Source organism: Symphalangus syndactylus, chromosome 5 (assembly GCF_028878055.3).
Source record: "Symphalangus syndactylus isolate Jambi chromosome 5, NHGRI_mSymSyn1-v2.1_pri, whole genome shotgun sequence".
In the NCBI taxonomy this organism is placed as follows: Eukaryota; Metazoa; Chordata; class Mammalia; order Primates; family Hylobatidae; genus Symphalangus; species Symphalangus syndactylus.
In genome coordinates, this window is record NC_072427.2 from 120,029,070 (window position 1) to 120,055,984 (window position 26,915).

Genomic DNA, 26,915 nt, shown 5'->3' on the forward strand with positions numbered 1-26,915 from the left:
ATTTTGTTTTTTAATAAAAACTGATTTAATGATACGATAAATTTCTCTATTTTCCACAACTGTTAATCATGTTATATTTTAACTGTTGCTTAGTATTCATTACAAATTATTCAGCTGTTAAATGTGTTGTTAGATGTGACATTATTTAAAAACTTAAAAAAAAAATCAGCATCACAGAAATCTTTCTTTGATCAAGAGTTGTCTCATTCCCATTGTTATTAATACAGTATACAACTAATGTATGCTAATGTATTGCTGTTATTTGTGTGTGTGCGTGTGTGTGTATGCAGACATATGGTCACGTCATGTAGACCTGATGTCTGCAAAGGGAAAGAGGAAACTTCAAATTAAGAGCCAAGTGCTGACCTAGGTGGTTTGTAGCACTTAGAGAAATGATTATTCCCACTTTTCAAATAGAGAAATAGATTCAGACAGGTTAAATAATTTGGTAACACATCCTGTAAGTGGAAAGAGTTTGAATTTGTGTCTTTCCTCCTTTATCTCTTGCTGCTTTAAGGGGTCTTTCCAATCATGAGGTTGGATTTTGTACAAACCTGTTTACACTGCCATATCTGAACATTATCCCCTATCCCTCAAAGACTATTGGGGTAGAAATATCCTATATGTGTAGCACATTGCTACTTCGAAAATAATTTTATCCTGTCCTATTTGATCCTTACAACATACCAACATTGCAGACAAAGAATGAGAAATTTCAAAGAAGTGCTTAAGATCAAAAAGCTGATCAGAGGTAGGATTTGGGCCAGAACCCACATCAGTGGTCCCTAGTTCAGTGTCCTTTTCGACCTCCTTTCACTTTCTCTGGATTAGGTGATCTGTGATCATGAAGTAGTGAAGTTTTACAGATTGAACCTTTTATTGTTGTCTTTGTGATCACACTACAGCTACAAAACAGCTATCTGTTTGCAGTCAAATCCTGTTTTTCCGTGTTACAAGCAGTGTATTAATGGTAATTTTGAGGTATAATGAGGCTGTAGTTGTGGTTATTGAATGACTAATACATGGAAAATGCTTACATGAGATTTCTGTATTTAAACTTTGTTTTTATGTAATGCCATATTTGCCTTACGGCAAATATGTAAGTAACATATGTAAGAAATTGTTAGGGAAAGGATACTAGTGGTTAAGAGCACACATATTAGATTTAGGAAGACATTAAGTTTGAATCCTGGCTTTACCTACTTGGTTCTAGTTACTTGGGCAAGTAACAAGCCAGTTTTAATCTGTGGGGATAACAACTACCTGAGGATCGGAGAAGAGTATGTAGAGAGATTAGCATCATGCCTGGCCCATGGGCCAGTAGGTAGTGGCTATTTAATATATATATATAATATATATATTTAGTAATTATTTAATATGTGTATATGTGTAGTAGCTATTTAAACATTACCTTTGAAGGGTTCTTTTTTCTATCTGCAATAATTTTTTTGTTTAGAAAGTCTCAAAAGATAGCATGATTATCTCTTAAAGTATCTTACTATCAGTAGATCTCAATTATTTCTGCTAACAGAAAGCATAGATGATCTGAAATAGTTATTTGAAATTTTCCCATTTTATATTTGGAAAATATAGTTTTGTTTTTAAAACTTTTGTAAAAGATCTACTATCCTATTTGTTTCCCTACAGGAGCATGATATGTTTCCTGAACTGTCCATTTAGAGAACATACTTAACGACCATGCTAGGTGGGTTCCGGAGGAGTAGGGGAAGGAGGTTTGTTGTGGTTGGGGATTGAGAATTGGGAATCTGGGACTAACACTTGTGTAGAATTTCATGTTATTCAGATTCTTAGTTTGTAGTCTTGTGATTTACAAAGTAGACAATGTGCCATCATTTTATAGCATACTCATTATTTAGTTTTGTGTACCAAGATGAGCAAACTGGGGAAAAGCAAACTTTTTTCAAAAATGTATGAAGTGCTGTTCTGAAATTTATTGGAAAACTAGCAGCATAGAGGGGAGCATTTCACTAAATAAAATTCTGTCTCAGTTGGATTTAAGTTTTTAAGGTGGCATATCTGTTTGGAGTGTCTTTTATCATTTATAATTACATATTGTGACTAGATACATTTAACTTTTTTTTTGTAAATTCTCTTTTTATATGACATCAATAGATTTATATTATAGATATATCGACTACCCTTTAATTTTAAAGTTTAAGGATTATAACTGAAAGGAACTATTCCAAAACAACCCTGGGATTATATATTATAGGAGATAGGAAAAGGTTAATTTTGAAATATAAATTTATTAATCCAAAAAATTTTTAAATTTGATTTCCTTTAACTTCTAGTTGTGACTTGTAAATTTTAGATCTAACTTCCTTATTTAAACAATGAAGATGGTCAAATAAGATGTTCTACTTGTACTAGTCACCTTCCATGATTGTGAAATCAAATCAAATATTGTATAAAATATAAATGGGGCATGGTGCTAGGTAAACAGTTAAGTAGACATAGTACCTACCTTTAAAGCACTTACAGTGTGATGGAGGAGACTGTCATTAAACCAGTCATTTTGTAAACAGTCTTTCTACATTCTGTGCAGTAAGTGTCAAGGAAAAAGTACAGTGGGCTTGTGACTAGTCTTGGATTAGGAAGTTGTACAGATGAGGAAACTGAAGCTCATAATGGTGTAATAATCTTATATGTGGTCTCACTGTTAGTAAATGGCAGATTCATGTTTTGAACACAGGTTGGCCTACCTGCAGAATCCTTGCTGTCTCTACCTCGCGGTTCTTTCTCTGAGTCAATTACCTCAGGCTTACTGTGTTTCCAAACACGTCTTGTTATTTCTCAGGGGGCTTAGCAGCTCTCCCTCTAGCTAAATGTGGAGCCAGTGATCAGATTCTTTAAAGTAATGAGATTTCTTTAAAGCAATAAACCTCTTCCGGGTTGTATTTCTTCTGTACTATAGAACTCCAGGAATCCTAGAAGCTTCTTCAGGGGTAGAAATCTTGTGGATTCTGGGTCTGATATGAAATTGCATGCTATTTGTGGCTTCTCACTTAAAAATAGCCTCAGAGTGCTCATGGGGCACTTTAGTAACTCCAACACTTCCATCAGACTCCACTCCCTAACCCCAAGACACTCAAGATAAACAAAGATCTGAGTAATAAACGGCATGCTTCTGCTGCAGCCTCAGCCTACTCCCACAAACCTTTCCTGTATAGAAATCCTAGAGCTAACACTGATAATGCATTTTATAGGAAGAATGCAAATAAAGAGTTCCATTGCTTTAAACGTTTGAAAACCACCATCCTAGTTGATGTGACGTTCAGGGGAAATTTTTTTTTTTTTTTTTGAGACGGAGTCTCGCTCTGTTGCCCAGGCTGGAGTGCAGTGGCACGATCTCGGCTCACTGCAAGCTCCACCTCCCGGGTTTACGCCATTCTCCTGCCTCAGCCTCTCCGAGTAGCTGGGACTACAGGCGCCCACCACCACACCCGGCTAATTTTTTGTATTTTTAGTAGAGACGGAGTTTCACCGTGGTCTCGATCTCTTGACCTCGTGATCCGCCCGCCTCAGCCTCCCAAAGTGCTGGGATTACAAGCGTGAGCTACCGTGCCCGGCCAGGGGAAATATTTCTAAAATGAGAAATTTTTATAATTCATCACATCTGTTCATCCCCTACTACCTTCATTGATTCTCCCAAACAACTTTGTAAGCTGGGGAGGGATTTTTGCTGTTAAAAGTTTGTGGAGACAGTATGAACTGGTAAACTGAAGCCCAGTACTTGAAACCTGAAAAAGTCTATACTTTTATATCTCTGAGTAATTTTATGATAACAAAAAGTAAATGAATTTAAGTTAAATGTCATTGTTCTATGTATCCAGAGACATTTTACCATAAATACCTAGTTAAATCTTGTATTGTCAGAGATTACTAAGTAACTGATAATTTTTCCTTTCTGAATCTTTTTCTAGTCAGTCTGGTAACCTGTTTCTTTAGCTCTCTTAAAAGGTACTGCATGCATTTGAGGAGAGACCATTTCAGGACCTATCCCATTTTAAATATGTAACAGGTTGTGCTTTTCTAGGAATTTGTGAAGTTTGTTGTAAAATACTTTATATAAAGTTCCAGGCATATGAAGGTTGATGCTTTATTCTGATTGTTGTAAATTTTTGTATTTACACATTTTCAGAGTTTCACTTGGTAGAACCTGATTTAATTTAGATGTGAAGTAATTGATTCCCTCCACAACCCTTCTTTGTCTTCAGTTTTATGTGAAGCACTAACTGAAATAAATTTTTGTCTTACGTCTCTGTTTTAAAAGCAACTAAAGAAACACATTTTAGGGGCTAACGCTAGAATACTTTGCCATTATCAGTCTACTGTGCTTTCCTTTCAAGTTGCCTAAACACAGCTGAGTTTGTAAGACGAGCAAAGAAAACATGACAGTGCTGCCAAGTAGACAGGAAGCTGTAGTGGACCTAACGAGCAGGGGAGGTTGAGCACACCCTCTGTCCAATCAGCTGTGAGTGCTGTTGCTATGTGCACTCTTACTCTGCTGCCTTTGTGAAAAACCTTACACGGAGGGAAGCGGAATCAGCACCCAACGCTGAACATTTGTTTTAACTGCTGCAGACATCTGGATCCCTCAGTTACTGATAGTATAGCTATTGATAGCCAGAAGGCAACTTCTTTTATACAAGGATTCCAGTATGGTTTTCAGTGGAAACAAAGGGCTTCACAGAGAAGGTGTGTAGTGAAGTGTTTTTAACGGCTTTATTTTTAAGCTTCCAATTTTCTGTAGCTGCTTACCAGTTGGTTGTGGTGCTTGCTTTGCATGGACTTTTAATAAATAGGTCTAGGAAAATTATCTCACTTTGAAAACCATTGAACTTAGAGAATTTTCTTTAGCTTCATATAGCCTGTTTTCTTTGAACAGCAGTACTGAAAAGATTATTAAAATGCTGAACTGAACAATGAGTAGGAAGAAAAGAAACCAAATACAATGTGCTCACTTTAATGGGGAAAAAATGTGATAGAAATGAGAATACAGGGAAGAGAATGTGCATTAGCCAGAAGCATTAACTGTATGTGGGGGCAGGAGGTATTTTTTAAATTAAAGCTGTTAAGACAAATGTATTTTAAATAAGCTGCATCTTTTTAATTGAATTTATGTTTCTGAATTTGACAAAGATTGTCATAATTTAACTGAGATTTTTGACATAGTTTAAGGAATCGGTGTGCCAAAATCTTTTTATAAAGCATTTCTGAAAATCCTACCTCAAATTATGCAATCTCTTAATTATTTAATCCATTGACTAGTTCTGTGCTGTTCAGATAAAGCGTCATAATCATAATTCAACCGCAAAGTCAGTGTAGTGTTCTGTTAAACATCCATATAGAAAACTGAAGAATAAAGGATTTTGAAGACAACATACAAGGTTAAGCTAGTATTTTAAAATTGAAGTAGGCCTCCTAAATGTAATCATCGCATATCTGACTTAGTTAATACTTCAAATACAGTCAAATCTTATTAAACTACACTAATATAATATATGTGATAATTGAACAGAGTATAGGTTACCATTTGTTTATATGGGATCTGGAAAAACTGGTCTGTTCAACAGATTATAGGAAAGTTTTAAAGTGTTTTAATAAACAAAAGGTCTTTTTGTATCTTTCTCAAATACTGTGAAATTAAAGTTTACAGATGTGATTTAGCTAATGATTCTTTAATTAAAGCAGAGCAGACTAATTAGCATATTGCCCATTTTACAAACAATCCGTATTGAGCTAATAACCAGTTTTTCCTTTGCTTTTTCATTTTACATGGCTAAGTGGCCTTTAGTTCACTCAGTGATGTATGTCTGATGAGTAAAATTAGTATAAGCTCAGAGTTAATATTAGGGCTGTGTTATCTCTACAAACTATATAGTTTGGAATAGGATGGGTTTTGTTGTTGTTCTTTTCAAAAAAATACCTATCATTAGAAAGTCTTAACAATCAGTGTTAGCATTTCTGGTAAGGAGAGAAATTTCTTTTCTTTAAAGAGAACTCAAAATATTATCCCATGCTTTTGTGCCCTTTGCTGGTCTTTGTAACAATACTATGTATATAATAATTTGTATTAAAAAGATTTCTAATAATTGGTGAAAATTTACAAAATAGTCCTTAAAGAGTAAAAAAGTGTTTTACGTAGACCTACATGTGGCTGAAGTTTAAAAGACTGGCATTTCTTAGATTTTCAAGTTTGTAAGGTGCAGCCAAAAACTTGAATTTGATAGAAGTTATAAAAATTATAGCAAAATAAGGTTATATTATTTGGACTTGGTGGCCTCCACAATATAAAGCACTCACTTCAAGAAGAGCAGCTGTGTGTAGAAGGGGTAGGGGTATGAGAGGGAGTTTGGAGTGAGAGGCAGACACAGGCAGAGAGGACTCAAGTTTGTTAAATATGACTAACCACATGAAAGTCAATCTAGCAATTTTCATTTTTTGAGCTGTAACTCTTATCAATTACTAATTTTATTTTCTAATTAATTATAGAACCATAAAAACCAAAGTTTTGTTTAAATTGATTTGCTACCCGTTTTATGTTGGTTTATTTCATAAAAATTAATAGAGCCTCCAAGAGAAAGGCTATTTCTCATTCATATGCTGCAAAAGATGGGGGAACGTGAAATTGTAAGAAAGTTGAGTGTACTGCTGTGTCACACAGAGGCTTTGCCGTTGTATTCAGAAGGAATATTATTGGCAGAATTCCAGACATTATTCCTGGGCTTAGCACCTAAAAATGTTTTATATACTGGAGCATCTGAAAGTTCCTATTCAGTAGCAGAACTTCAGGGTAATTGAGGTTTGTAATCTGGTCAGTTATAATAACATTGCTAGCATATTTCAATTTTTTGGATTTGTCTATTATTTGACAATACAATTTTTATTGTCTTTGTCTCTGTCAGGTCTTTAAATTGGCTATTGTTTTGTGCTTATGGAAAAATACTTTAATTCTCAAAAACAGTGATTTCTTTTTTGAATTGCCTCTTTATAAGGAATAGCACATAGAAGTGCTAGTATTTACTAGATGCAGTGATTGCTACAGTTGATTTTAAGTAAAACAGATTGTTCTTGATTATTTTGAAATCAGGCAATAATATATAATGCTGTTTTGTTTACAGTTCTTTAAAAAATATGTAACTTAAAAACTCAGATTGGGAAGGGGTAACAATCTGAGTTTTTCTTTTTCTCTAAGTGTTCTGTGAAAATCTTTTTTTAAATCGTTCCTACTTCGGGTATTATCACAAATGTTTGATTTCTTTTTTTTTTTTTTTTTTTTTTTCTTTTTGAGACGGAGTCTTGCTCTGTCGCCCAGGCTGGAGTGCAGTGGCGCGATCTCGGCTCACTGGAAGCTCCGCCTCCCGGGTCCACGCCATTCTCCTGCCTCAGCCTCTCCGAGTAGCTGGGACTACAGGCGCCCGCCACCACGCCTGGCTAATTTTTTGTATTTTTAGTAGAGACGGGGTTTCACCGTGGTCTCGATCTCCTGACCTCGTGATCCGCCCGCCTCGGCCTCCCAAAGTGCTGGGATTACAAGCGTGAGCCACCGCGCCCGGCCACAGATGTTTGATTTCTATATGTATGCCTTAAGTGCTATATGACACATTTTCCTTGACTCTTCCTTGCAGAAATTTCATTACTTGTTCATAGTTTGAATCCAAGAAATATTTGCTTTTCATAGTCAGCAGGGCCAAAAATTTGGTCGTAACAACTTTTTGTGAGGCATTTTCACATATCGACAGTGTTTTTGCTAAACTATATTGCTTTTGCAAGTATATAGTAAATTTTTTTTAATCTTCAGATGTTATAGTATCAAAAAATCAAAGACCTAAGTTTTAAAAATATACTTGTTTGCAGTATTACTTGAATCTATTATATAATCCTTTGTGATAAGGCTCAGTTATAAAAGTGACAGCATGAGGACTATTGAGAAACTGGAAATATCTTTCTGTTCTTTTCTTCACTGGATTCCTCAGTTTTACTCACTGAAAGACTTCTGGACATCATAGAACTAGAAGAGAAGGTTTATAATAAGCCCAGGGACAGTAAAATTATAAATTTGAGGAAGTAGTCAAGATAGAGTATAAAACGTAATCAGCACCTAAGGCTCATACACGGTTGGGCCTCAGATTTTGCTATAAGCTTCCTATCATCTGTCATATGAGAGGGATGCTGCATGAATCAGTTATGTATATTCCTGTTCTTTAACATTGCTAAATTTTTACCATTAAAATTTATGTTGGTTTCTGTTTTCTTAATATTTTGAAGGTGTTTTTTGAGGTTCAAATTTTGGGTGGTGGGTACAAACATACAGTTAGAAGAAATCGTTCTGTCATTCAATAATATGATAGGAAATTATAGTTAATAATTATTGTATATTTCAAAATACCTAGAAGAGAAGAATTGTAATGTTCCCAGCACAAAGAAAATATAAATGTTTGAGGTGATGGATATTCCAGTTACCCTGATTTGATCATTACACATCATATACATGTGTTAAAATATCACATGTACCACCAAAAATACATACAACTGTGGTATATCAATAAATAAAAAGGAAAAACAATTTTGGGTGGATTGCCCATATAATTTATTATTTAGCTGTGTAATATTGGGCATAGTTTCACCTTCTGGGCCTTAGTATCCCCCTCGGTATCATGAGATTTTAGGATGATTGTGGGATTTAAATGAAAGAATGTGCAAAACTACTTAGATTCATCACTACTTATTGATTAGTTATTATAATAAAATGTGAGATTGTATTATAACTTTCCTTTTCTTTAAAGTTATTCTACATTAAAAATGTGAGTATGTTGAGTTTTCTCAGTATTTTGAGAATTTTAAGCATAGTTTTTTAGACCTTTCCCTAAGATACACTTCTAGGTTTCCCAATTTCCTAAGGTACTTCATTAACTGGAAAGCCATGGAGATATGGGGATTGGGGCAGAAAAGAAGACAGGGTTCATGGGTAAGTGCATGGCTAAATATCTGAAGAAAGATAATAGTCAATAGTGGTAAGGAAAGAATGAGTAAAATGAGAAGAGACATAGAAGGCAAAAGAAACATTTGTTCTGTTTGTAGTGTTTTGATAACATATTCATACAGTTTGATTATTGTAGTGTTATTTTGTTTCTGTTGTGTGTGTATGTACACTCGTGTGTGCTAACACCCCCAGATCTCCCCCACCCCTCTGACCCCTGCAAATGCTGAGCTGATTGATTAGACTTGCTAAATCCCTTGGTGATTTATTTACTGGGAAGTAACTTGTTTCTGACTTTTCTTTTGAATTCCTCAGCTAGAACTGAGCTAAAGGTGACATTGTAATTGCCTTCCATATTAATGACAAGGGACAAGCCAGCTGCCTGGAAGGCAGAAACTAAATATCACAGATATGAGTGTAATTGTCTTGAAATATCAAAATTTAAGACTAAAAATCTAATGGTGTTGTGAAAACTCAAACTTCAAAGCCAAAATGCTCTTTTGTCATTTTCATAAGTACACAAAATTTCAGCTTCTTTCAACTGACCACAGTATTTTCATTGCTTTGAGCTGACATACATTATTTTGGGAGAGAGGTTTAATCTGGGTTCCATTCTATTTTTCATATTTTCATCAAGGGTAAAATTTTTGTGATTTTTTTTATTTTACATAAACTAATTTAGCCCTCCAATTTGCTGGAAGGTGCAGGTTAGCTTATTGAAAGAGAACACACAAATGTAAAACAAAACAAAAAGTATTTTCCAAGTATACTCCATTTTATCACTGTCATTAAGTCCAGTAATATTAACCAATTAGCTTCTGAATTGGGCCCAGAGACTACTTGCAGTTGACAAAAGGGGAGGAGAACCCTTTTAAAAATAGATATCCTGATTTTAACTGACTACATTGCATTGGTGTGTATGTTTTTGGGTAATGCATGGTTACCTTAAATCGCTTCTCTCAAAAATATCCATGTAGAAAAAGCATGATTGCTGTATGTCAGCATCTTCTACTGACCCTTTTGAGAATGTGCTGAATGCTATCAACCCCCTTGCTAGGGGGAAAAACACATCTATGTTTATGTACACATGATTTTGTGGAAAATACCAAGAGGATCATAAATTACCTTAGGTTAAGAACTTTTTTTAACATAATTTGTTTATAGTCAGAGTATAAAAGCATTAATATTTAAAAATTGAGGCTTAAAACAGACTGGATGCAACTTTCAGAATATGTATGCAAGCAAAGTGTCACATGTTTGTTTTTTTTTTCCGCTTCAAGGGATATGGTAAAATGTTCCCATATGTGCTCCATACATTAGTACCCTTGTAGATGGGTTTGCCCTGGGCAGTACCCAGTATTCCTTTGCGGACTCCTACGTTCTAGATGGGCTTCTGATAGAAAACCTAGCACAAAAAGACCAGCCTGGAATGCGGTGTTCAGCTCTTCAGAACCTACATGCCACATCTCTGAGTTGTAGACTGAGATTAGAGAAGACCTAATGACACCTCCTTTGGCCTTAGGCTGCCACCCGGAATCTCTTCCAGAAATCATTCTGCACGAGAAATGACAGGTCCACTGCTATGAATGTCACCCAGTTCTGTCTTTGTTCAAGAGAATCAAGCAGAACTGATCTGTGTGTGCCCAAGTTTCTCACCTCTTAATTAAAAAGACCTCTGTCTTCTGTCCACTTTTTATTTCTTCACGAGTTTTAGATTTCACACATAGACACATTCAGTGGGAAATAGGATATTGAGAGTACTAGAAGTAGGGGTCATTCATATGGTTGGGAGAAGGAGGTTGAAAGGACAGAATGTATTTTGGGGGGCCAGCCTATGTTGTAACCATTTTCCCATGAGGTAAAAATGTAAGACTAAACTAGGTTAAGTTTAAGGATAATTTTGGAAAGTCGTGTGCCATTTATCTAGGATTAATGAAGCTGGGAAAAAAAAACCAGCAGTGGGATAGTGGATTGTTGCCTTTTTAACACAGAATATTCTTATGAGAGTATAGGTAAATCTAGAATTTGGTTTTGAGAGACAGGAGTTTGTTTCCTTTTGTTACAATGTTTTCTCAGATCTTTGTCTCAGAGTTCTCTCCGTATGAGGTGTGGAGTGATAACACCATATAATCAGGAATATTCCCACAAAGGATAGCGAAAAGGACAATATTTTCTACTTGAGAGTCTTCAGGCCCTGAAACTATGATGAATCGTGTCTGATGGTTTACACAGAGCACAGAGAAATGAAATTGAATAGGATTAGTGCAGGTAAGACAGAAATGAATTGAGGAAACCAGTAAGTTTTCTCAGTAACACTGACTAGTTCTAAGTCATACATTTTAAATATCATACCCACCGAGAGCTTTCTCTGATGTCCAAGATTGAGTTCCCTTCTAAATATTCCCATAGCAACTTGATCTACTCCTATTTCATCTTTTTTTAAATTATTTATTTATTTATTTATTTGAGATGGAGTCTTGCTTTGTCGCCCAGGCTGGAGTGCAGAGGCATAGCGTGATCTTGGCTCACTTCAGCCTCCGCCTCCCAGGTTCAAGCAATCCTACTGCCTCAGCCTCCCAAGTAGCTGGGATTACAAGCATGTGCCTCCATGCCCAGCTAATTTTTGTATTTTTGGTAGAGACGGGGTTTCACCATGTTCGCCAGGCTGGCCTCGAACTCCTGACATCAAGTGATGTGCCCGCCTCGGCCTCCCAGAGTGCTGGGATTACAGGCATGAGCCACTGCGCCTGACCTCATTTATCACATCACCATGAATTAGGCTTATCTGTGTTCTCTCCATATGACTGCCCCCTACTAGAAGTTAGCAAAATAGCTTATTCTCCCATTGCCTCGGAGAAGAGCTGAATCTCAGACAGTTTTTAACACATAAGTATCAAATACTGTTTTCTACTCTTCTAGCCTTTCAAATTACTTAGAATTTAGTTTTCTTTGTATAGCTTGAGTTGCCCTCAACTGCTCACATAAGCATTCAATAGGTTGCTGTGATCAATCTATAATCCTTTAAATGACTGTTGAGGCCTAGAAATTCTAGTAATCAATACAGAAATAAGAACTCAAAGTGTTCTCTCCTTTTATTTTTTATTTTTGACAATTTTTGCCCTTGATGTAGAGATTTAGTGATTGCCTAATCATTTTAAACAAATGTTTCCTTATCTCATTTAAGAGAATTACATTGATAAGATAGAAAAACAATTGGCAATTAAAATATGAAATCCAAGAGAAGAATAAAGTAATAGTTATCTGGGAAGGATAACAATTAGCTTTCATCACTTCAACCAGAAATAAGCTGAAACTGAGAAGAAAACAAAATATGGTGAAACATTAAACATCCATTTGAGTGCCTACCTGTTCATATCAAGCACTGTGCTAAGCAATAGTAGTTGGTCTTAATTCTCATAAAGCTCAAATAATGACTTAATTTTATTTGTGCTAAATTCTAAGAAGGAAAAGTATAAGGTGTCATAGGCTCTTCTAACTGATAAAAAGCCACGAAAGAGGGTAATAGGATCAGATGAGATGGATGTAATGAAGAATTATGTATGTAAGCTGAAACAGAGATCATCTGATTGTTTCTTACCCTAATTTTTTAATCTGAAGAATCTGATGAAGAGGTAAAGTTAAATTTTTCCTCCATAAGAATAGAAATTAAGTTAGAAAATGTAGGCCAGGCACAGTGACTCATGACTGAAATCCCAGCACTTTGGGAGGCCGAGGTTGGAGGATTGCTTGAGGCCAGGAGTTCAAAACCAGCCTGGCAACATAGAAAGACCATCTCTCCAAAAATAAAAAAATAAAAAAAAGCCTTTTACAAAAGCAACAAACATCTAATTTTTGAATAAACAGATATATTCAAGAACTTTATAAAGATTTTAAAACTCTACCAAATAATATTTTTAAAGACTTTCATATATGGTGAGATTTAAACCTTTAAAATACAGGGTTTTTTTTTTTTGTTTTTTTTTTTTGTTTTTTTTTTTTTGAGACTGAATCTCCCTCTGTCACCCAGGCTGGAGTGCAGTGGCATGATCTCGGCTCACTGCAACCTCCACCTCCCGGGTTCAAGTGATTCTCCTGCCTCAGCCTCCTGAGAAGCTGAGATTACAGGCGCGTGCCACCACACCCAGCTAATGTTTATATTTTCAGTAGAGACGGGGTTTCACCATGTTGGTCAAGCTGGTCTCAAACTCCTGACCTTGTGATCCGCCTGCCTCGGCCTCTCAAAGTGTTGGGATTACAGGCGTGAGCCACTGCGCCTGGCTAAAATGCAGTTTTTAAAAAGTTAGTTCCAAAAAAAAAGAGCTCAAGGCCAGGTACTGTGGCTCACACCTGTAAGTCCAGCACTTTGTGAGGCAGGAGGATCACTTGAGCCCAGGAGTTCAAGACCAGTCTGGGCAACATAGTGAGATGCTGTCTCTACAAAAAAAAAAAAAAAAATAGCCAGGTGTGGTGGTGCATGCCTGTAGTCCCAGCTACTGAGGAGGCTGAGGCGGGAGTATCGCTTGAGTACAGGAGTTCAAGGCTGCAGTGAGGTATGATTGTGCCACTGTACTCCAGCCTGGGCTACAGAGCAAGATGCTGGGTCAATTTTTTTAAAAAGTTCAAGTGTTTTTTGAGTCACTAGCTATAATTTTTGGGAACCACCGTTAAATCTGAAGATTGGAAAAGCAGAAAGCATGTTAAGAGAATTGGAATATTCTCCTAATGCATGAAGTATGAATCACTTTCTGACCACAAAGCTTTTTCATGGTATGTCTTTATAAGGCCTGCTATGAGGGGAGTTCTGGAAGCAGGAGGAATTCTAGTGATTTAGTTGAATACAGAGGATGGGGCATCTTGAGGTGGCCCTGGGAGAGAATGAGTTTGGCAAGTGTGATGGGAGCATAAAAGGGAGTGATGGAAGGTGAGGTTAAAAAAGGTAGATAGGGACTGTGTGTGGAGGGTCACACCAGTAATCCCAGCAGTTTGGGAGGCCAAGGCGGGAAGATCGTTTGAGCCCAGTAGTTTGAGGTTACGGTGAGCTATGATCAAACTAAACTGTAGCCTGGGTGACAGAGTGAGACCTTGTCTCAAAAAAATAAATAAGATCTTTTTTTCACCCGTCTCTCATTACTCCCCTTTATGCATCCAATGTTCTGGCCTGTCTGGGAATGGTGAGCAGTCAGATATGGGAGGTTGCTGAAATAGCAGTCAGACTTTAACATTGATGGCTTATTGGGAATAAGTGAGAGAGAGGAGGCATAAGTGATTCTAAGATTTCAAGTCACAAAAAGCAAAACAGCTACAGTTGGAACAAGTTTTGTACTCTGGCCAACACCTTCATGATTATTTTTAGTTTGTGGCAGGCTAGATGTAAGAGTTAGTCTGTGCTTGTGGCCAAACTGATACTAACAATAAATGGGATTGTAGTATTTTGTAATTTCAAAATTTGGCCTAAGTAGAATTAGATAATTGGAATTGGAAGGGGCCATCTAGTTTCACATACCTTCATTTTACATGTGAGTTTGCTGAGGCTCACAGAGTTTGACTTTTCCCAAGGTCTCAGGGCTAGTTTATTACAAAGTTGAAATTAGAATCCAGGTCTTCTGGCTTCTAGTGCAGCAATTTTCATGCTTTTTGCAAGTTGCTTAGCATTATTTTCATTTGATTTTTGTTTTATTGAGAGATCTGTGAATTTCAGGATATATTACAACTATAAATGCTGATCTTTAAGATCTGCTATTTAGCTATCAAAATCTAGGGGAAAGATCCAAGTTAAATACAGAATTTAAACAGATTGGCAAATTTATCTTCTAAACAGAGGATTTCAGAATAACACAAAATAAATAATTGCTTGATCATAATAGCTGTGCTTAGTTCTCATTGTGTGAGAATTGGCTGAACTAAAACCAATTTAGTTTAGAATATTTAGAAATATTCTATACTTGGCTGCCTGAAGTTAATGATAATGACCACAGAGTCATCCAATAAAACATTAATTAAAATGTTACTTTAGCGTTAAATCCCACTACTTGATTGTTATCCTTATCAAAGGATACTGCTTTTGGCAGAGTTACTATTTCAAAGAGGAAACAGAGCAGTATGAAACTTACTTTATGGGGAAAAAAATCAGAAAATGTGTTGTTTCTGTTCTTACCAACCTTATAGCAAGGTGATATATTTACAACTGCCATTTACAATTATAATTTTCCATCTCAAATAATTGATCTTCCTATATTTGCACAGAGAGTAATGAATCCGCTCATTCAGTTACAAGGGTGGCATTGCCTGCCTCCTTCAAATAGCTGGATGACTGAAGGAACTGGTGGGTATTCTTTCTTGATGTGATTACATCATCTCATTTTCTTTTTGGCAAGCTATCATTCTCCTACACTTCTGGTCCATCACCCCCTTTTATAGAATTGACAGTTTTCTACTTTCGTGGAACATGGTCTCTACCCTCCCCATCATTGCTCCTTCAGATGATAAGCTTCTCTTGGGCTGATCAAGATGGGAGCAGTGGAAAGGAAGAGAAAGACCCCATAGCACTGTAGGGGGGCTGTTGGTTACTATTCACACAGAGAGTGAAGTCAAACAACTTTGAGCTCAGTGCCTTTTGGCAGCCTTTCTCATAAAATATCCAGTGTTAATTCATCCCATTTTTTACAATACAGATTTATTTTAATCAGTCTTTATTAAACATACATTTTGATGGAAGTATTTTTACTTTGATGAATGTACAAACCGTTTGACTAGAAATATGTAAGCATAAGTTACGAATGCAGTTCTTATAAACACCTGTACCTGTAGCTGTTTTATTTTTTCTTCAAATAAGAGGTTTGTGATAAAGGGTTTCATTCGCCAAGACTGCATGTCCTTTCAAAAGAAGCTTAAAAGAACTGCAATAAACATGGGAGTACAGGTATCTCTTTGACATACTGATTTCATTTCCTTTAAATATATATTCAATAATGGGATGCTGGATCATATGATAGTCCTTTTTTTAATTTTTTGATGAACCTTCATAGTGTTTTCCATAATGGCTATACTATTTGATCATTATATAATGTATAAATACATTGAAACATCACACTGTTACCCCATAAATATGTATAATTATGTCAGTTATAAATAAAAATTTAAAAGAAGCTGAAAATCATTCATATAGTTTGCTCACTTTGTTTTCAGATCTAGTAGTATATATTGCATTTAAATCAAAATCTGATAAAACTGATAATTTTAGGATAATCATATTTATTTTTAAATGTACATAGTCTACATTTTAAATCTCTGATATAAGATTGTTGCTTTTTTTTTTTTTTTTTTTTTTTGAGACTGAGTCTTGCTCTGTTGCTCAGGCTGAAGTTCAGTGGCAGGATCTCGACTCACTGCAACCTCTGCCTCCCAGGTTCAAGCGATTGTCATGCTTCAGCCTCCCAAGTAGCTGGGGTTACATTACAGGTGCCCACCACCACACCCAGCTAATTTTTGTATTTTTAGTAGAGACGGGTTTTCACCATGTTGGCCAGGCTGTTCTTGAACTCCTAACCTCAGCCTACCAAAGTGCTGGGATTACAGGTGTGAGCCACCTCACCTGGCCCACACTATAGTTTAATTGGAAGCTTTTTTGTTAGTAAAAGATAAAAGAGTAATATGTCTTAAAATTGACACTTTAGATTTGGTTAACAGTGTTAATTGTACATGAATGACTATTACATATACAATGGGCCTATTCTTGGAAGTACAGCATGATGGTTAACGTGGGCTTTGGGCAAGTATCTTAACTTTTACTGTATTCTTAGTATTTTGTGAAGATTAAATAAGAAAAAATATTCATCAGCCAGGCATGGTGGCTCACACCTGTAATCCTAGCACTTTGGGAAGCTGAGGCCGGCGGATCATGAGATCAGGAGTTCAAGGCCAGCCTGGCCAACATGGCAAAACCCCGTCTCTACTAAAAATACCAAAAAAAAAAAAAAAATTAGCTGGGTGTGGTGGCGGGTGCCTGTAATCCTAGCTACTTGGGAGGCTGAGGCAGGAGAACCGCTTGAACCCGGAAGGCAGAGGTTGCAATGAGCCGAGATTGTGCCATTGCACTCCAGCCTGGGCCACAAGACCAAGACTTTGTCTAAAAAAAATAAATATTCATCACAGAATCTGGCACATAGTAAGAGCCTATGAAGTATTAGCCATTATTTATAACATTATAACAGTGTTAAAACTGCATGATTGATCCACAGGCACAAACCAGAAAGCAGTTACCAGCAGTCTTCAATGTAAATGAAATAATTCAGCTGTCTTTTCAGCTATTTTCTATAGATAAGACCTTTTATAAACAGAAACCTGACTGGCACTAAATTGCTATTTCCCAGACTGTTGTATTTATAGGATGCTAAAAGCTGTCATTATACAATATATTTTACTACTCATTAGATATTCTTATTCTGGCATATCTCTAAAATATAGAAACCTTATATGAATATTCAGTAGTCTAGTCCAGGGGAATTTTGTTCAAGAAACTCAGCACCATAGGGTATATGAGAAACAAGGTTATTGTCAGTAGACTTTGAGAATGTCAGTTACTATGAGAACTGTGGTTCCCTTAACCACTTCACAGTTTTTTTGCTTGTAATACAAGTTCAGGAACAGATGATATTATAGAATTAGCACTTATCCCTTCTAGTAACTAATCTAGTCTGATTTTCAGGCCCTGAAGACTTGTAAGTATATTCATACTTATCAGATAGTAAAATACTTAATATAAAAGATAAACTTTTAATTTAAGCCTATTCGGGTGGACTTTTTTTTTTTTTTGCTCTTGGGACAATAAAGACTCATCTGAGCTTTGATACTTTCTTTTTTTGCTTGAAGTCACTTTCAAGTCACTTTCTCCAGTAATTTTTTTCTTCATAATCTATGCTTCCCAAGGGAGGCTTCTTAAATATGATTTTAGAATAAGTGAATAGATTATTTTCATTTTTTATTTTTTAAAACTGCACAAAATAAGTATATGTTTTTCTGGCCTTTATAGGAAGTAATTTTTTAAAATTCGTAATAAGGTTTGTTTTTAGAGCAGTTTTATGTTCACAGCAAAACCCTGCAGAACTTTCCCATATATCCGCTGTTTCCACATGCACACAACCTTCCTGTTAGTGATACCACCCACCCCAGTGGTACTTTTTTTTTTTTTAGGCAGAGTCTCACTGTGTTGCCCAGGCTGGAGTGCAGTGGTGCAATCTTGGCTCACTGCAACCTCCGCCTCCCGGGTTCAAGTAATTCTCCTTCCTCTGCCTCCCAAGTAGCTGGGATTATAGGTACTCACCACCATGCCCCATGCCCAGCTAGTTTTTGTATTTTTAGTAGAGACGGGGTTTCACCCTGTTGGCCAGGCTGGTCTCAAACTCTTTTTTTTTTTTTTATTATACTTTAGGGTTTTAGGGTACATGTGCACAATGTGCAGGTTTGTTACATATATATCCATGTGCCATGTTGATTTCCTGCACCCATTAACTCGTCATTTAGCATTAGGTGTATCTCCTAATGCTGTCCCTCCCCCCTCCCCCCACCCCACAACAGTCCCCAGAGTGTGATGTTCCCCTTCCTGTGTCCATGAGTTCTCATTGCTCAATTCCCACCTATGAGTGAGAACATGCGGTGTTTGGTTTTTTGTCCTTGCGATAGTTTACTGAGAATGATGTTTTCCAGTTTCATCCATGTCCCTACAAAGGACACAAACTCATCATTTTTTATGGCTGCATAGTATTCCATGGTGTATATGTGCCACATTTTCTTAATCCAGTCTATCGTTGTTGGACATTTGGGTTGGTTCCAACTCTTTGCTATTGTGAATAGTGCCGCAATAAACATACGTGTGCATGTGTCTTTATAGCAGCATGATTTATAGTCCTTTGGGTATATACCCAGTAATGGGATGGCTGGGTCAAATGGTATTTCTAGTTCTAGATCCCTGAGGAATCGCCACACTGACTTCCACAATGGTTGAACTAGTTTACAGTCCCACCAACAGTGTAAAAGTGTTCCTATTTCTCCACATCCTCTCCAGCACCTGTTGTTTCCTGATTTTTTAATGACGGCCATTCTAACTGGTGTGAGATGAAATCTCACTGTGGTTTTGATTTGCATTTCTCTGATGGCCAGTGATGATGAGCATTTCTTCATGTGTTTTTTGGCTGCATAAATGTCTTCTTTTGAGAAGTGTCTGTTCATGTCCTTTGCCCACTTTTTGATGGGGTTGTTTGTTTTTTTCTTGTAAATTTGTTTGAGTTCATTGTAGATTCTGGATATTAGCCCTTTGTCAGATGAGTAGGTTGCAAAAATTTTCTCCCATTCTGTAGGTTGCCTGTTCACTCTGATGGTAGTTTCTTTTGCTGTGCAGAAGCTCTTTAGTTTAATGAGATCCCATTTGTCAATTTTGGCTTTTGTTGCCATTGCTTTTGGTGTTTTAGACATGAAGTCCTTGCCCACGCCTATGTCCTGAATGGTATTGCCTAGGTTTTCTTGTAGGATTTTAATGGTTTTAGGTCTAACATACAAGTCTTTAAGCCATCTTGAATTAATTTTTGTATAAGGTGTAAGGAAGGGATCCAGTTTCAGCTTTCTACATATGGCTAGCCAGTTTTCCCAGCACCATTTACTAAATAGGGAATCCTTTCCCCATTTCTTGTTTTTGTCAGGTTTGTCAAAGATCAGATAGTTGTAGATATGCAGCATCATTTCTGAGGGCTCTGTTCTGTTCCATTGATCTATGTCTCTGTTGTGGTACCAGTACCATGCTGTTTTGGTTACTGTAGCCTTGTAGTATAGTTTAAAGTCAGGTAGCATGATGCCTCCAGCTTTGTTCTTTTGGCTTAGGATTGACTTGGCGATGCGGGCTCTTCTTTGGCTCCATATGAACTTTAAAGTAGTTTTTTCCAATTCTGTGAAGAAAGTCATTGGTAGCTTGATGGGGATGGCATTGAATCTATAAATTACCCTGGGCAGTATGGCCATTTTCACGATATTGATTCTTCCAACCCATGAGCATGGAATGTTCTTCCATTTGTTTGTATCCTCTTTTATTTCATTGAGCAGTGGTTTGTAGTTCTCCTTGAAGAGGTCCTTCACATCCCTTGTAAGTTGGATTCCTAGGTATTTTATTCTCTTTGAAGCAATTGTGAATGGGAGTTCACTCATGATTTGGCTCTCTGTCTGTGATTGGTGTACAAGAATGCTTGTGATTTTTGTACATTAATTTTGTATCCTGAGACTTTGCTGAAGTTGCTAATCAGCTTAAGGAGATTTTGGGCTGAGACAATGGGGTTTTCTAGATATACAATCATGTCATCTGCAAACAGGGACAATTTGACTTCCTCTTTTCCTAATTGAATACCCTTTATTTCCTTCTCCTGCCTGATTGCTCTGGCCAGAACTTCCAGCACTGTGTTGAATAGGAGTGGTGAGAGAGGGCATCCCTGACTTGTGCCAGTTTTCAGAGGGAATGCTTCCAGTTTTTGCCCATTCAGTATGATATTGGCTGTGGGTTTGTCATAGATAGCTCTTATTATTTTGAGATACGTCCCATCAATACCTAATTTATTGAGAGTTTTTAGCATGAAGGGTTGTTGAATTTTGTCAAAGGCCTTTTCTGCATCTATTGAGATAATCATGTGGTTTTTGTCTTTGGTTCTGTTTATATGCTGGATTACATTTATTGATTTGCGTATGTTGAACCAGCCTTGCATCCCAGGGATGAAGCCCACTTGATCATGGTGGATAAGCTTTTTGATGTGCTGCTGGGTTCGGTTTGCCAGTATTTTATTGAGGATTTTTGCATCAATGTTCATCAAGGATATTGGTCTGAAATTCTCTTTTTAGGTTATGTCTCTGCCAGACTTTGGTATCAGGACGATGCTGGCTTCATAAAATGTGTTAGGGAGGATTCCCTCTTTTTCTATTGATTGGAATAGTTTCAGAAGGAATGGTACCAGTTCCTCCTTGTACCTCTGGTAGAATTCGGCTGTGAATCCATCAGGTCCTGGACTCTTTTTGGTTGGTAAGCTATTGATTATTGCCACAATTTCAGAACCTGTTATTGGTCTATTCAGAGATTCAACTTCTTCCTGGTTTAGTCTTGGGAGGGTGTATTTGTCGAGGAATTTATCCATTTCTTCTAGATTTTCTAGTTTATTTGCATAGAGGTGTTTGTAGTATTCTCTGATGGTAGATTGTATTTCTGTGGGATCGGTGGTGATATCCCCGTTTTCGTTTTTTATTGCATCTATTTGATTCTTCTCTCTTTTCTTCTTTATTAGTCTGGCTAGCGGTCTATCAATTTTGTTGATCTTTTCAAAAAACCAGCTCCTGGATTCATTAATTTTTTGAAGGGTTTTTTTGTGTCTCTATTTCCTTCAGTTCTGCTCTGATTTTAGTTATTTCTAGCCTTCTGCTAGCTTTTGAATGTGTTTGCTCTTGCTTTTCTAGTTCTTTTAATTGTGATGTTAGGGTGTCAATTTTGGATCTTTCCTGCTTTCTCTTGTGGGCATTTAGTGCTATAAATTTCCCTCTACACACTGCTTTGAACGTGTCCCAGAGATTCTGGTATGTTGTGTCTTTGTTCTCGTTGGTTTCAAAGAACATCTTTATTTCTGCCTTCATTTCATTATGTACCCAATAGTCATTCAGGAGCAGGTTGTTCAGTTTCCACGTAGTTGAGCGGTTTTGAGTGAGTTTCTTAATCCTGAGTTCTAGTTTGATTGCACTGTGGTCTGAGAGACAGTTTGTTATAATTTCTGTTCATTTACATTTGCTGAGGAGAGCTTTACTTCCAACTATGTGGTCAATTTTGGAATAGGTGTGGTGTGGTGCTGAAAAAAATGTATATTCTGTTGACTTGGGGTGGAGAGTTCTGTAGATGTCTATTAGGTCCACTTTATGTAGAGCTGAGTTCAATTCCTGGATATCCTTGTTAACTTTCTGTCTCGTTGATCTGTCTAATGTTGACAGTGGGGTGTTAAAATCTCCCATTATTATTGTGTGGGAGTTTAAGTCCCTTTGTAGGTCACTGAGGACTTGCTTTATGAATCTGGGTGCTCCTGTGTTGGGCGCATATATATTTAGGATAGTTAGCTCTTCTTGTTGAATTGATCCGTTTACCATTATGTAATGGCCTTCTTTGTCTCTTTTGATCTTTGTTGGTTTAAAGTCTATTTTATCAGAGACTAGGATTGCAACCCCTGCATTTTTTTGTTTTCCAGTTGCTTGATAGATCTTCCTCCATCCCTTTATTTTGAGTCTATGTGTGTCTCTGCACGTGAGATGGGTTTCCTGAATACAGCACACTGATGGGTCCTGACTCCTTATCCAGTTTGCCAGTCTGTGTGTTTTGATTGGAGCTTTTAGCCCATTTACATTTAACGTGAATATTGTTATGTGTGAATCTGATCCTGTCATTATGATGTTAGTTGGTTATTTTGCTCGTTAGTTGCTATAGTTTCTTCCTAGCCTCGATGGTCTTTACAATTTGGCGTGTTTTTGCAGTGGCTGGTACCGGTTGTTCCTTTCCATGTTTAGTGCTTCCTTCAGGAGCTCTTTTAGGGCAGGCCTGGTGGTGACAAAATCACTCAGCGTTTGCTTGTCTGTAAAGTATTTTATTTCTCCTTCACTTATGAAGCTTAGTTTGGCGGGATAGGAAATTCTGGGTTGAAAATTCTTTTCTTTAAGAATGTTGAATATCGGCCCCCACTCTCTTCTGGCTTGTAGAGTTTCTGCTGAGAGATCAGCTGTTAGTCTGATGGGCTTCCCTTTGTGGGTAACCCGACCTTTCTCTCTGGCTGCCCTTAACATTTTTTTCTTCATTTCAACTTTGGTGAATCTGACAATTATGTGTCTTGGAGTTGCTCTTCTCGAGGAGTATCTTTGTGGCATTCTCTGTATTTCCTGAATCTGAATGTTGGCCTGCCTGGCTAGATTGGGGAAGTTCTCCTGGATAATATCTTGCAGAGTGTTTTCCAACTTGGTTCCATTCTCCCCATCATTTTCAGGTACACCAATCAGACGTAGGTTTGGTCTTTTCACATAGTCCCAAATTTCTTGGAGGCTTTGTTCGTTTCTTTTTATTCTTTTTTCTCTAAACTTCCCTTCTCTCTTCATTTCATTCATTTCATCTTCCATCAGCGATACCCTTTCTTCCAGTTGATCGCATCTGCTACCGAGGCTTCTGCAATCTTCGCGTAGTTCTCGAAACTTGGCTTTCAGCTCCATCAGCTCCTTTAAGCCCTTCTCTCCATTGGTTATTCTAGTTATCCATTCTTCTAATTTTTTTTCAAAGTTTTTAACTTCTTTGCTATTGTTTTGAATTTCCTCTCATAGCTCAGAGTAGTTTGATCGTCTGAAGCCTTCTTCTCTCAACTCGTCAAAGTCATCCTCCATCCAGCTTTGTTCCGTTGCTGGTGAGGAACTGCGTTCCTTTGGAGGAGGAGAGGTGCTCTGTTTTTTAGAGTTTCCAGTTTTTTTGCTCTGTTTTTTCCCCATCTTTGTGGTTTTATCTACTTTTTGTCTTTGATGATGGTGATGTACAGATGGGTTTTTGGTGTGGATGTCCTTTCTGTTTGTTAGTTTTCCTTCTACCAGACAGGACCCTCAGCTGCAGGTCTGTTGGAGTTTACTAGAGGTCCACTCCAGACCTTGTTTGGCTGGGTGTCAGCAGCGGTGGCTGCAGAACAGCGGATTTTCGTGAGACCACAAATTAAGCTGTCTGATAGTTCCTCTGAAAGTTTTGTCTCAGAGGAGTACCCGGCTGAATGAGTTGTCAGTCTGTCCCTACTGGGGGGGTGCCTCCCAGTTAGGCTGCTCAGGGGTGAGGGACCCACTTTAGGAGGCAGTCTGTCCGTTCTCAGATCTCCAGCTGCGTACTGGGAGAACCACTACTCTCTTCAAAGCTGTCAGTCAGACAGGGACATTTAAGTCTGTGGAGGTTCTTGCTGAGTTTTTGTTTGTCTGTGCCCTGCCCCCAGAGGTGGAGCCTACAGAGGCAGGCAGGCCTCCTTGAGCTGTGGTGGGCTCCACCCAGTTCGAGCTTCCTGGCTGCTTTGTTTACCTAAGCAAGCCTGGGCAATGGCAGGCGCCCCTCCCCCAGCCTCGCTGCCGCCTTGCAGCGTGATCTCAGACTGCTGTGCTAGCAATCAGCGAGACTCCGTGTGCATAGGACCCTCCGAGCCAGGTGCGGGACACAATCTCCTAGTGTGCCGTTTTCCAGGCCCGTTGGAAAAGCGCAGTGTTAGGATGGGACTGACCCGATATTCCAGGTGCCGTCTGTTTCCCCTTTCTTTGACTAGGAAAGGGAACTCCCTGACCGCTTGCGCTTCCCGAGTGAGGCAATGCCTCGCCCTGCTTCGGCTCGCGCACAGTGCGCTTCACCAACTGTCCTGCACCCACTGTTAGGCACTCCCTAGTGAGATGAAACCGGTACCTCAAGCAGAAATGCAGAAATCACCCGTCTTCTGTGTCGCTGGGGCTGGGAGCTGGAGACCGGAGCTGTTCCTATTCGGCCATCTTGGCTCCACCTCCGGTCTCAAACTCTTGACCTCAGGTATCTGCCCGCCTCAGCCCTCCAAAGTGCTGGGAGCCACTGTGCCCGGCCCACAGTGGTACTCTTTTTTTAACACCATCACCCAAAGTCTGTAGTTTACGTTAGGGTTCACTCTTGGTGAATAGGATATGTATTTTTTCTGGCATGTTATAGAAGGTAAGCATTTTTAAATACATAGATGTTTCTTAAATAAGAAATAATTTGAAAAATGGCATATTCTTCAGCAATTCTTGTCTACAAGTTTGTTGCTTTAAAATTTCTTCAGCACTCATGATTCATTCTAAATTAAGTAAAAAATAAAATTTCCTTGAGAGATTTCTTTCACATGCTATTCATCAAACCAAGATAACATTATAAACCTTCTCAGCCTGATAAAGAACATCTATGAAAATCTACACCTAATATACTTAGTGGTGAAATATTGAACATTTTCTTACTGAGATCAGAAAGAAGACACTCAAGCTGCTTTTATACCACATTGTATAGCTAGGCATTACAATAAGGCAAGAAAAAGAAGTAGAAACATAAAGACTGGAAAGAAGTAACATTATATTACAGTGATATGATTGTTTATTTAGAAAATCCTAATATTCAGGATATAGGAGTGATTGGGAGAGCTTCTGTCTTATAGGAAGTCACTGGTTATTAGCTTTAATAGCCATACTATAATAATAAATGTCTGCCTGAGAGAGTAAGGGAGGCTTCACCTCTGTTTCTACTAAGTGACTTTTAAACTGCTTTAAAAAGTGTAAGAGTTTGGGCTCTTATTAGTATATAGTGGGGTCCATTATGGAGATTTAATCCAATGTAATCATATTTACATTTTGTAGAATTCTAACAAGAGAGGTAAAGAGGGATGGGAACAGTAAGAGATGAGATGCAGAGAGACCAATGAGAGAGATGATGGCCTTAGTAGTGTTGGCAGTGAGGACTAAACTTGGTTAGAGCTATTAGGAGGTACAATATATAAGACTAAATTACTAAGTTTTTGGCTTGGGTGATTGAGCATGGATAATGGTAAATAGGAAACTTAAGAGGACGAGCAAATTTGGGGTTGGGAGAGCAGGGGTAGGAGTACGAAATGATGTTGGACTTCATGAATGCTACATGTATGTATCATTTTTCTTTTCCTTTTATTCTTCATTCTTTTGTCTTAATTTTCTCCCTTTTTCTCCTGCCCCCCAACTGGACTTCACCATGCCACAGAACAGAAGATTCTTTTTTCTCTTTTGGGGTAAGACTGATAATTCAGTCTTTGATATACTTCACTTGTAATCATCATAAAGCCCATAGGACTTTGATGTTTAACAGCAAACAAAAATGATAAATACATGTAGCATTCACGAAGTCCAACATTTCCTACTCCTACCTCTGCTCTCCCAATCCCAAATTTATTCTTCCTCTTAAGTTTCCCTTAGTAAGGTGGTTGGATAGTTACTGTAATTGCTAGGAATTCAAGGTACCATTTCTCCAACTGAGTGCCAACCAGAAGTACATACACACAATAATTGGTAGTGGAATACAGTACCACACTATTAATCTGAGCATGCATCCCCAAATTCCCCAAGTGTAAAACTTCTGGAAACCCCAGTTTATTCCTGGTACTTTAATTCCCTCTTTATTAACTGAGAACACCTAGCTCTACGTGCAGGCCCCACCATGCCTTACCCAGGAATCTAGAGCTAAGGGCAAGACCACTTCCCCTGAGTTTCAGGAAAGAACAGGAAATACGGACTCAAATTCCTGGTTTTTATTTAGCCTTGGTATATTAATCAGCTCAGACTGCCATAACAAAATACAATAGACTGGGTGACTTAACAGAAATTTATTTTATCATAGTTCTGGAGTTTGGGAAGCCCAAGATGAAGATGCCAGCTGATTTTATTTCTCGTGAGGCACTCTTCCTGGCTTGCTTGCATGGCCTCTGTGTGAGCCTTCATCTTTTAAGAGAATATAAAGAATATAACATTTCTTTATATTCTCAGTTGTACGGGATTAGGACCCTGTTGGTATTACCCCATTTAATCTTAATTACCTCCTAAAAGCCCTGTCTCCAAGTACAGTCCCCTTTGAGGGTTAGGGCTTCAACATATGAGTTTCGGAAGGGACACAATTTAGCCCTTCCTCTAGGACCTCATTTCAGAGTAAAGGGTGGTGCAATGACTATTAAAATCACCAGTCATTTAGTTTCCAAATATTTTGAGGTTTTCCAGATATCTCTTACTGATTTCTAATTTAATTCCATTGTGGTTGGAAAACGTACTTTATGATTTAAATCCTTATTTTTATTTTATTTTTTATTTATTTATTTATTTTTGAGATAGATTC

General features: G+C 37.7%; 1 protein-coding gene across 13 annotated transcripts in view; it reads left to right on the forward strand.

The window, feature by feature from the left end:
• The window catches only part of ATOSA (atos homolog A), a 110,031-nt gene that overhangs the window by 25,730 nt on the left and 57,386 nt on the right, over nucleotides 1–26,915 (forward strand). Inside the window, exon 1 of one of the 13 annotated variants that reach the window (XR_010121230.1) lies at nucleotides 3,621–4,719. The exons of 10 other annotated variants lie outside the window; for them this stretch is intronic. Coding sequence is in view for 2 of the 3 variants with exons in the window: in XM_055279191.2 (XP_055135166.2) it covers nucleotides 4,683–4,719 (37 nt within the window). In the remaining variant the exon portion in view is untranslated. Of the gene's footprint in view, nucleotides 1–3,620; nucleotides 4,720–26,915 lie in introns of those variants that run through there. 2 more of the 13 variants (XM_055279191.2, XM_055279187.2) reach the window with 2 other exon arrangements.